At 45.9% G+C, this 11,777-nt stretch overlaps 1 protein-coding gene across 2 annotated transcripts in view; it reads right to left on the minus strand.

Moving 5' to 3' along the window:
- AKT1 (AKT serine/threonine kinase 1) overlaps nt 1-11,766 on the minus strand; it is a 72,859-nt gene extending 61,093 nt beyond the window's left edge. Inside the window, exons 1-2 of one of the 2 annotated variants that reach the window (XM_083839862.1) lie at nt 11,460-11,766; nt 4,946-5,120 (exon numbers count right to left, since the gene is read on the minus strand). In XM_083839862.1, the coding sequence (XP_083695988.1) occupies nt 4,946-4,991 (46 nt within the window). In that variant the 5' untranslated portion in view covers nt 4,992-5,120; nt 11,460-11,766. Of the gene's footprint in view, nt 1-4,945; nt 5,121-7,767; nt 10,609-11,459 lie in introns of those variants that run through there. The other variant, XM_083839863.1, reaches the window with a different exon arrangement.
- Between the last annotated feature and the right edge of the window lie 11 nt (nt 11,767-11,777).

Consider the following 11,777-nt stretch of genomic DNA (forward strand, 5'->3'; position numbering starts at 1 on the left):
CCCCTTGTGTTGAAAAAGAGAGACACAAGAAAAACCACAAACTGACACAGCTTATCTTTTGTTTTCAATAAGAGCAGCAAAAGATTTCCCTACGCACCCGAACCTTCAGCTCTGGAAGTAACAACAGCTTCTTTCCCCTGTTACAAACTTCCCCCCTCCGCTCCTTGTTCAGCCCCTGTCTTGTTTCTTACCTTTCCTTTTACCCCCAGTTTTTCCTCTGAAGCAGCTGCGCCCTCTCTAGCTGGCATCTTCTGAGTTCAGATGTGTCTTAGGATCCTTTGTAGCAAATGCCACAGCCTCTCCTTTGAAATACCGTGAAAGCCAGCCGATGCTTGAACTACGCTGAACCTCGAAGGTTCTGGTTACACAGGTCATCGAGAAAGTGCACTGCTACGTCCCACAGACAGACAAAAGCCAAGGTAAAAAACACACAGAAAACAGCCCGAAATAAAACAAACACACATACATACATACAAAAAGAGGTAGGGAACATGGTGAGAACAGAAAAGAGAGAAGAAAGAAGAGGTGAAGGAAAACAGCAACACAGGAGACCCAAAAAGTTAACTTCTGGTCATACATCTTGAGATCCCCTTTTGATTCATACTAAAAGGATACTAAAACTCTGAACCTGTGCTCAAAATAACAAAACTAAAGTTCACAGTCTGTGTTACTCTCCTAGAGAAAGTTAAAAGAGCACCAATCGGTTGCTTGGTTGGTATTTTATATAAAATACTGACCCTGCATTCATTTCGTGCAATGAAGCTGTAGGAAGACAAGCCACCAAGGACTAGTGGTTATTTATTAGAACATCCCTGTCACTCCATTGCATTACCGAAATAATTCTTTAACAACTTTAGTAGTATTTCCAGCAGTGGAGTAAGTATCTTTTGTATTAATTTCTCATTTAAGGACCTGTAGTAATTTTGATCAACTTGGCAGCCAAACTCTAAGCTAGCCAAACAGTTTTATCAGTCTGAAGTCCATAGAAATTGATATTTGGAGGACATGTTATGGTTTTCATGGTTAAAATTACTGTGCTATACTCATAGGCCATTTAAAACCAAGAAAAATTAAAAAGTAGCTCCACATTTGCTGCCAGATATCAACGGATGAGTACACAGGTTTCTCCTGTTGCTTGTAACTGCCTCAGAGTGAGAAACTTAGATTTCTATTTCCTTTTTCAAATGTCAGTGTACATTTTTCCCTCCCCCTCCTTCCGTCCCTCCCTCTCTCTCTAAGCCTCCTCTTTCCATCAGAGTTTATGCCCTAATAGGAAAACCGGACATAGGAGGAAAGACAGAGATGACAGAGTATCGAAACGCACAATCCCACTCTTTGTTAGCCTTGCAGAAAAGGCTTCAAAAAAAAAAAAAACAGGATGAAGACTGAAGACAATAGAAGGACTTTTATAAGCAGGGAGCAGAGCAGAAAGACGTGAGAAATCCAATGAGATCTTTAAGAATGAAACAGTAAAGTAAATAAAATACACTCTGGCATTTCTCTTTCATCTAAAAAGCTCCGCAACACACGATCAGAAGTAAGGATACTCATTACACACATCCAGAAACCCAGTCATCTCAGAATTTCAACAAGCAGCAACTTGGGCAGATAATTCTCCTCCTTCCTCCCTCGTCTTCAATCCCAATTACAGCACCTCTGGCACTACCCATTTCCCCCGTACTTCCCCACTAAGCAATCCTCTGACACAACACCACTGAGGACTACGTGTGCCGAATGCACACACACACTGCACCACCCCGAATCTGAGTTTCTTCCCTCCACATTCTCCATGTGTGTCCATGTTCGAACACTCAGCTACACAGCTAGGCAGAAGTGGTTAGTATTTTAACTACCGTTTTTGTCTTGCAAGAGTCCCTCGCCTCACTGCGACTGGAGTAACAGCATCAAGCGCTGCCAAGTGGGAAAAGAAAAAAAAAAAAGTTCATTCATGAATTCTTATATTTCTGCCCGGTTGAGGTTAGACGTGTCGCGGAGATGACTCCAGCCTCCACACAAACAAACATCTGTGCTACTGGAAGTGGGACTTCCTTCATGCGACCGACTTACAGAACTGCCAAGAGCTCTCGGCCAGGCAGAGATGTTTAATTTCGTTTCTCCATTTGTATTTTTAATCCTGGAAACAAAAACAGAAACGTAAAGCAAGCTGACAGAAGAAAACAACTCCAGAATTCTCGAAAGCCCTGCTATTTCCCTGCCAGGCCAAAACACCTGCTCCTGATAATGATGGCTTTATGCTTATATACACCTGCCATCCAGAAGGGCTCCAGAGCACTTTGCAGGCTGCTTTATACATACACAAATCATTAAAACCACCAAAATTAAGCCGCTGCTGGGGCTAGATGGAGCAACTGTTCGACTGCACACAGCCATGCTGTTCAACTGTTTAGGACGTGAACTAAAAGGTACCATATCCAACTGAAGCTACGGGGGAAATTTGGGGTAGGGGGAATGTAATTGCCCAAACTGGATTTTGGCCAGTCGCTACTGAACGTATCTGCATGTGGAAAGCCCTAGGATGTTTGAAGACCACAAGCAGTCCAACCTTCAGTTTTATGAATTACCCCAAAGACAAACAATATACATTTCCTATATCGAAAATCCTCCTTTAGAAGTCCCTCCCTGCAGTAATTACTGTTTATGCCCTAACTTCAGACGCTCGCAGTATCTGACATCAGTTTTGGAAACATCCTGTGGTTGTAGCACTTGATCTTGCAGAGCTAGCAAACTGATAGGGTCTGACAATAAATGTCGATGATTAAAAAAAAAAAAAATCATTTACAAAACACACACACACACAGTGGATCAGTTCCTCCTCCACACTCCCACAAGCCTAAAGAACTGAATTTCTCAACAGAACATAAAGCAGAACAACTGAGAGAGTAACGGAGCTGGCGCGCAGAGCACACCGAGGAGATACAGCGCTGTTTTCCAAAACCCTCCTCACACGGACAATACCAAATCAACAGCTGCAACATCAATAAAGCAGAATTAAGTAGGTGTCACTGCACCTACCAAGAAGGGAAAAAGGCATCGGGGAACTGGCATCGAAAAAACGCCGAGGTATGTTTAATAGTTGAGGCACAAATTTGCAATCTCAAATATATGCAGAACATGCAGAGTAACGTTTTGGAAATGGAAATGTGTTCAGCAGATAATCTCATCATACTGCTATCAGCAAACCATCAGAGATAATAATCTGTTTCTGTAAGGTAATTTAAAATAGAAAAAAAATAGATCAACAGATCAGGGCATCTTTTACTAAGACCTCCTCCACAGGTCTCTTTACTTGACAGTAGCTTTATTGTAATACTAGAAACAAAGAAAAATCAGTTCATAAGTGTAAACACAAACAAGTTTGAAATATGCCTGTCTTGAAGTTTCAGACACATCTGCCTCTGAATCCTCCTACGTGGTTTTACGCTTCCATTTTCATACTTTCTAAAATGTTTCTCCCTCAAATTTTTGTACAGTGTTCCTCAAAATATCTTTTTTAAAACTTAGAGATAAGTATAGAAATAATTGTAACAAAGGAAGATTAAAAAACCCACAGCCTAAAAACAACATTTAAAACTACAAATATATTGCTTATTTAAGAGTTTCTAGATTCATGAACGGGAATGGAAACATGGTTCTGTGTTACTTTCTCCTATTTAACCAAACACAGCAATCCACAAGTATGTTATCAGAATAAAGTAGCCTGGGTACACCAAAACTATCCAGAGAGTTATTTAAAATAATGAGTGGATAGGAGCACCTACTTCTAAGTAAAACAGACCAGAACAACAACAAAAAACAACAAACTTTATCAAAGCGTTTTTACGTCAAGCATCAGACAATTTGCTCAACTAAGCTGTATATCCAGCTGTTAAATGTATGTATTTCCACTCTTTTAAAACATGGATTATAAACTTTATTGTTGCAGATGAGCCATCAGCCTTTATCAAGGTTATGATACTGTATTTCCGTTTCTTCCAAAAATAATTACACTATACCTTTGCACCTTCAGGCATGTTGTTGCAAACCCTCTAGAAAAATCCTGAGTCTGCAGAACCACGCAAGCTTCCCTACTGCTGGGGCATACAGATTTTGCTTTTGGTCCAAAAAAATGACGGTATTATGGAAAGTACCTAACGCTGGTCTCTCCTTTCCAAGAAATGATAGTAGAGGACAAAGAACCAGGTAAGCCAAGAGCCTTGGAGGAGTAGCATCACAGTACTTGAAAACAAACACTCTCCTACACCCACCCCGCATAAAAATAAGTACATAAACATCTAAGGATGCAAAAAGCTTAACTGTACTTGTGACTATGTTTTTTCAGTTTCACCACTCAGTTGAGAAGACTTTTGATAAAAATCAAATTTCATCAGTGGTAAAACAGAAACGCACCGAGCGCACAAACTCGAGGCTATTCTGCATGTCCAGGACACTGGTACCGAGTGGTTCAGACACAAATCAACTACCACGTCCTCCAGCAGGTCTCTGCAAGAGGACATCATTGCTTGCAAAATCCAGGCGCATCGATCACCGTTCAAATGAAGATTCACCTCAAGACAACTCCACCTTCTATCGGCGTATGAAGACAAAAAGAAAAGCTACAGCCCTTCATTTGAAACAAATAATTTGCCACTCTAAGCATCATGTCCTTTAGTTACTATCTTCATAATCATTTTAAAACCAAAGAGCTGGTGCAGTTTTTGGCAAACTCACACATGCACAAACCCAAAGAAATCCCCTTGCAACGCGTGCTTTCTCAGCTTGACAAAGTCACACGCGCTCCTTAGATGCAGTTTCCCGCTAGGGTGGACAGGAGAACAAGAACTGACAATTTCAAGATACCCTGTTAAAGGGCACGTGGTGCCCAGAGAGAAAGCCAGTCTAGTGCACAATCCAACACCCTGTCGTCCTGGAAGGAAAAGACACTTACCTCGTTTGTGAAGCCACCCTTCCTTCACTATTGCTACTTCATTCATAATGGCAGGAATGTCTCTCGGAAGATCAGCTTACGCCAAAAGATCACTGTTGAAATTTCTGAGCTCCAGCAGAAGCGTCCACAAAGGGGCTCTTGTTGGGTTTGCCGTTTTTCTCCTTCTCGGCTACTTCTAAAAGGATCAAAAGAAGAGTCCACCGTCATTTGAAGTATATCACATGGTAAATCGGGGATACAACAGGGAGTAGCTTTCATTGCTGGTTTGTTTTTATTATTTTAATTACAAATCCTAAATGAAGGCTTTGCTCTTCACAAAGATATTGCTGTCTCCACGGGTGGAGGTGCTGGAACAAGTGCCTGCTAGAGCCCTGCTTCTCCACACTGTCTAGAGCAGAGGCGGCTGCAAGACTCTGCCCAGAAGACATCTCCCAGCTCTCCAACAACATCAAGCTCCCCTCGACAATCAAAATTCTGAGATTTAGCAAAGTCTTGTTGTATTTCCTGGCAAGAAGACTTCCAGAACTTCTTCTGGAAGGTTTCCTTACAGCCTGCTGTATGCCAGTCTATCAACTAACACACAGTGCATCTTAGAGATAAAGCCCTGAGAGTAAAAATTCCTAACACTTTGCTTCACGTTTTCCTAGCTTCAGTGTCATCCTGTTCTCCCACTCAAATCTCCATGACTTTCCTCCAAATTGTCTTCTCTATCTTTTATATTTATGACTCCTACCTCTCTTAGACTTATACAAAGAACCTCAGATAAGCTCACGTACCTTTCTGCTATCCTAAATCAGCCCTTATAAGCACCGTGATCAATTTTATCACCCTTCTCTGAACTCGCTGCAGTTTGCTGCTGTCTTTCCTGCAATGAAATACACCTAAGCACGACTTAGGATTTTTACCAGTCCACCTTACGAGATGAAGTCCCTACCTAAATAGCTCAAAATTGCTGCATCTTATTGAAAACACATCTACCTCATGGCCGGCTACCACAGAAATGTTCTCCACATCTCCCTCCCTCACTGAAAGCAATCTCTTCCCAGATGCATCAGCTTTTATTATTTTTCTAAATTGAATCTGATTATTTTCCTGCTTGCGGTACAAATGTTCTCTGTTTGTTTTCCTTTAACGACTTCTGTGCTCTCAGAAGCGTCCGTACCTCCATCCAGCTTGGTATTAGTTACGCGATCAGAACTATAATTGGTGACACGTTCTCAGCAGTAATTAAGGAGCTTAATACAGCAGAACCTAGCAGCGTTTGGAACATGCCACCGAAGACCTGGCTGTTACCGGCGTCTCTCTCCCAATTTGGAGACCTCACATCCCCACCTAACAAATATGTACCAGCTCTGCTTGCATTTGGCAGGCGTGCGTCAATTACCGGTGAGCACGCAGGTGATATCCATCAGAAACCATCAGAAACTAGATTAAAAAGCAACTAATTCCGCATAACTCACTAAGACACAGCCCTGGGTGGAAGAAGCAGGTGGTCAAAACGAGTCCAACCCAGAACCCAAACACCAGCAGGGACAGAGGGGCTGCGCCTTTCATTGCCAGAGTGGTAAAACACTCTGCAAAGCCAGGGAATCCAATCCGAACCATCGCTGCAAGCCGAAATTCACTAGGAGAAGATGCAAGAGAACCAATATTTTGCCTGTGAACTTCCACTGTTTGTCACTAGTCCTTAGCTCTTCCAGTAACAGTTTATTTTCAGGGGAAATAATAAAAAAGATTATATTTTTTTTCCAAATTATGGATCTGCCTGTAATTATTTCTGCTTGTAATTATCACTCCGAGAAACAGATAAGATGTTTGCCTGAGGGAGGGAAAACACACAAAAAAATGACACTGGGACAAGAGACTTGTAAGAATCCCTCAATTTCCCAAATAAATATGCAAGGACCATATGCTGCGGAATAGAGACCAGCAACCCACTGCTACCAGTTGTCCACAACAAATTCCTTCGGATCCAGAGCAATTAAGATACAAACTTGACGAACATGGCAGGCTTTCGCCCTCCTTTCAAAAACACATGCACAACAGTCACGCTAGCTGAACTGACTTGTTGATGTCAACAGGAGACGAGACCTCACTTCAGGGCTTCACAGAAGCACCCAGCAATTTGCAAAGTGTTGAGCAAAACCCCCGAGATTATCACAGCTTAGGTATGGAAACGCAACACCAAGGTGTGAAAGTTAACGCGTCGAACATGGTCCGTAACAGAAAACGGGGACGGCGTAACCTGCCTCCGCGCCTTGAATTCAGCAACTCAACTGCATTGAGCCGACAACATCCTTTTCAACGACCGTACTTTAAAAAAGTTATGAGCCAAACTAGTCTGTAGAAAGCACAGTCCTATTATTTAAAACAGAAAAAGGTGCGAGGGCACGGAACTCGGGAACCTCCAGCTAACTTATTCCAGGTTTGTCTGCGTTAACGCTTGCCAAGATTACCACCCGGCAACCTCCTGCTCCTCACGGCCTAAATCGTCACCTCAGACTGAATCAGAGTGACTACGCAGCCCAAAAAAGCAGATCAGCAAAGAAACCCAGAGTTCAGAAGAACTACTTGTTCTGGTTCCTGTGGCATCCAAAAAATTTGGGCTGCCCTCTGCCTACAGTTCCTATACAAGAAGCATCCATCCCCCACTGCTACCGTAGCCCTGCCCTCAGGGATGTGTCCACCTGCCCATCTCCTTCGAGGGGAAAGAGGAGCTTGAACAAGGCAGAGGATATTATAAAGGAGCCATGCACAGAACATCAGGTAGCATGGCACAACGAAGGGGGAAAAAAAACCACTAAACATCCCCTACCACCAACCTGAAGCGTGGGCTCCACCTCGCTCCTTCAGTGCACTGAATTTATTAGGGGGAACTTGGTTTTTCTTCAGTGTGAAGAGCTGGGAATCCCTTCTCACCGTGCAATAAGATGTCCGTAGATGCAGCTCCAACAGCAGCAAACCCACTCTATCTGGTATACTTCAAAAAACACGTCCAAATTGGGCTTAATATATGTATTTAAATAAAAGACTATCGAACAGAGTGATAGCAAGTAATAGAGTAATTTCTTGGAAGAGAATAGCAAGTTAACTACAGGTCAGTGTATTTCTGAAGATGTGTAAACCAGAGAAAGTTCCATTTGCATAAAATCCTTAGAGGGAAAAAAAAAAAAAAAAAAGAAGTGATTACAGACCTCATTTATGGCCATCTAGGAATGGTTCCCAGTGAGCAGAGGGCATCTGAGGTGAGTATGACCTGGCTGCTCCAGCCTGTGTCTGCACATGACTGAATGCTGTCAAAAGCTAAACAACTCCGTCTTTTAGCGTCCAGTTTGCTTATTTTCAACAGGCATTTCTGTAATACCTTTTTCAACTCCAAAATATTTCTCACACGGGTGAAGCGCAGTAAATCACGAATAGCGTGACATCAACACCCTATCACGGTGTGCGCTGATTTTATGCACGCATTAACTCCTTAGAGGCTATTAACTTCTCCACAAATAATGAGATAACTCACTTCCCTGTGCACTGCAGCAGTGAAACCTGCTTTAAGGAGTCGGTCAAACAAACAGAAGGTGGAGCTGAACCATCTTTTTCCGTATTTGGGAGAGTTCCTTCTCTTTTGGCTCTTCTACTTATGTTTGCATCCTTCTGCCTCCAAACCCCTCTGAGATGAATCTGTCCTCCTCGCCCTCCTTCCAAGGTGAAATTTTATATTCCTTTCTATCCAAACCCTAAAGGAGAGCAGGAAGAAAATGAATTCTTCCATAACGCTGAAACTTAAGCTTAGGGGATGCAGGAGCATCTCTGGTAATTACTTCATCTCTGTGAAGGAGAGAAAGCCTCGCTCGAAGGAGGACCAGATCCACCAGATCCAACCAGATCCTGTCCAGATCAGCTGGCAAGCTGGCTGTGCCCATCAGCCCAGATCAGGACCACAGCAGGATGGCTCAAAGAAGGATCCAGCTGCCTGTTTGCCTGCCTCGGCCACAGGACACGGTCACAAGAGTAGACAGGTCATATAAGAACTGGAGGGGAGCAGAGACGTGTGTGTTTGGGCCCAGGACATGTGATATCAGAGTAACCTGCGCTCTTTCACATCTCATTTTGAGCTCACAGCCAACTGCATCTAAACTGCACAGGCACACAACGAAGTTGGGCTCCAGCCAACATTTTAAGTAGAGCGTGCAGAGAGGTATCCCCACCAGGCTTTGACCGGTGAAGTACATCTCCTGCATTATGCAAATCCTACCTTCGGTGTTTCGCAGGAGCAGCGCTGCTTCCAGCGCACCCCAGGCCCTCTGAACTCACAGCAGCTTCGCACCATGACCCAGTTACCAAATCTGGGCAGGCAGCTTTCAAGAAAGCCCAGGACCAAGCAGTTCCAGCATCTTAGCTTACTTTACAAAAATGAACTGAGGGCCTTGAGTTAGGCGTGGTCACCAGTGTTTGCTCCTAGCCCATCTTAGAACAACGCCGCATCCAAACAGGTATTTCGTGACTGCTTGTGCTGCTTATCGCTAGGCTTGGAAATGCTCCTCTGATGCTAAGAGCAGTAGAAAAAATGGTAACTGGAGAAGAAAATAAAAATCTCTAAAGTCACTTCCACTTTTCTTTCAATCTGTCAGCGTAATCTAGGCACACAAAGCTGTAATTTGTCTTCACTAATCAATAGTCAGGAGGTTAATTTTGTTCAGGTGAGGGGCCGGAGTTACGACACTCAGCTGCCCAAGCTGCAACCACAACTACGGTTTGATAGGACAAACGAAGCTGCGTATTTCAAAACCGAGCGATGGCAGAAAAGAAACCTCTTCATACTCTCTCTGTCAAAGACAGAGACAAAATCCTCTTTATGTTCCAAAGCAAGAACAAGTCCTTTTACAGTTTACACTCAAATAATTTAAGAACTGTGCTGCTCAGAACTTCTGCACCAACTTAAGATGCATTTAATCAAATTCCATTTTAAAGTCTTTATAACAGAAGTTTTGTTCAGCTCCCCAAACCAAGTCAGTTTCGAACCTATTTGAACCCTTAATGTAATCACTTATGGGTCATTTTTACAAGCCACCAAACCCCAGTGCTGGAGCTACAGGTTACTTGCGGCCACTGGATCAATTCTTCCATTTGATTTATCACTGCTGGGCACCAAAAACTGCTCTATAAACGTCATACACGATGAAAACCCTCCTATTTAAAAAAATCAAAGGTAGTTCCACAGCGTCTTTAAATCTATTAACTCAGACAAACGTTGTGGCTGTCATCAGGAAATTAGCTACTACAAAAAAATAATTACTAGTCATGAAGTATGTCAAATTTATTTACCTGTAAACAAATATTCTCCTGAATTAAGTGTTAGTAACTCCCCTTTATAACTGTATTTTGAAATGTACATCCCTCCCCTGGCACAAACAAAACAAATAAATAAAACAAACAAGCGCAAATCACGGATTTGCTTCTTATCTGTTCGGGATGGTAGGAAAACAAAACGGAAAGAAAAATAGTTAAATACTTTCCAAAGGGCTTAAGGGGCTGGGGGGAACCCCAATACGGTGTAATCTGCACTAGCATCAGTATCACACCGTAAAACATGTAAGAAGTCTCAGCGTGCTCATGTACTCTATTAGAACTGCGTGTTCTGCAAAGAAAGAGAAGTAAAAGTCCTAGAAGTCTCCAGGAACATCTCAGCAACTGCAGAATTTCACCTTTGGGGGGGAAGGGGGAGCAGGATGGGGCAAGGGGGCACCTGCAGACAGCACCCTACAGGTCTGCAAATAGAAAAAGGGGGAGGGGGGAAATCGGCTGCAGAAAGGCTGCCCGAGGACCTGCAGACACGGGTGGGGGGCATCACCCCCCCGCGTGCAAACACTCGGTGGTCTGCAAAGCGGCGCGGGGCTGCCACAAAAGATAAGGGCAGAAAACGGGGGCGGGGGGGGGACGGAGGGGAAGGGGGCGGAGGAGCTCTCGGCTACTTTATTTGCCACACTTTCAGAAATAACCCGTGCCCCCCGCATTTCCCCTCTCCCCCCCCCCCCCCATTTCCCTCCAGGGATGCTCGGGCAGGTCTCGACCCCCGGCGGCGCTGTGCGGGGCGGGGGGGGGGGGAGCCCGCTGGGAGCCCCCCACCCCGCCACGCTTCCACCCACCGCCCCCTGGGGGAAGCCAGCAGCTTCCTGCTCGCCCCGAGCCCCCCCCCAGGCCGGCTCCACCGACCCTGGCCGGGCCGCAGCCCCCTAAAACCTCCCCCAAAAAACCTCACCTCCCCCCCCCCCCACCCCCAGCTCGGCGGCCCCGGGGCTGGGCGGCGGAGGGGCGGCGGCAGCCCCCAGCCCGCCCCCGCGGCCTAAGGCGGGGGAGCCGGGGGGCAACGGGGGGCGCCCCCCCAGCCTCACCCCGACACCCACCTCCCCTGCCCGGCCCCGCACGGCTCGGCTCGGCTCGGCTCGGCGGAGCAGGCCCCGGCGCTTCCTTCCCCCCCCCCCCCAGCCCTTCCCACCCGGGGGAGCGGGGCACTTACATGGCTGGAGCCCGGGGAGGAGGTGATGGGAGGGCGGCGGCGGCCGGGGAAGGGAGCCGGGGACGGGAAGGGAAAGGGGGGGAGGGAAAGGGGGCAGCCGGCCGGGCCGGGCGGGCTCTCCGGCGGGTGCCGAGCTCTAAAGGCCTAACCGGGCTCACGGCAGCCGCCGCCTCCTCCTCCTCACCATCCCCGGGCGGCGGGGCGGCGGCTCCTCCTCCTCCTCCCCCTCTCGCAGGCCCACGGGGCTCGCACAGCCGCTCCGGCTGCCTGCCGGCCTCCCTGCCCGCCTGCCTCCCCCGCCGCTCCGCCCCCGGCCGG

Source organism: Anser anser (assembly GCF_964211835.1).
Source record: "Anser anser genome assembly, chromosome: 5".
NCBI lineage: Eukaryota > Metazoa > Chordata > Aves > Anseriformes > Anatidae > Anser > Anser anser.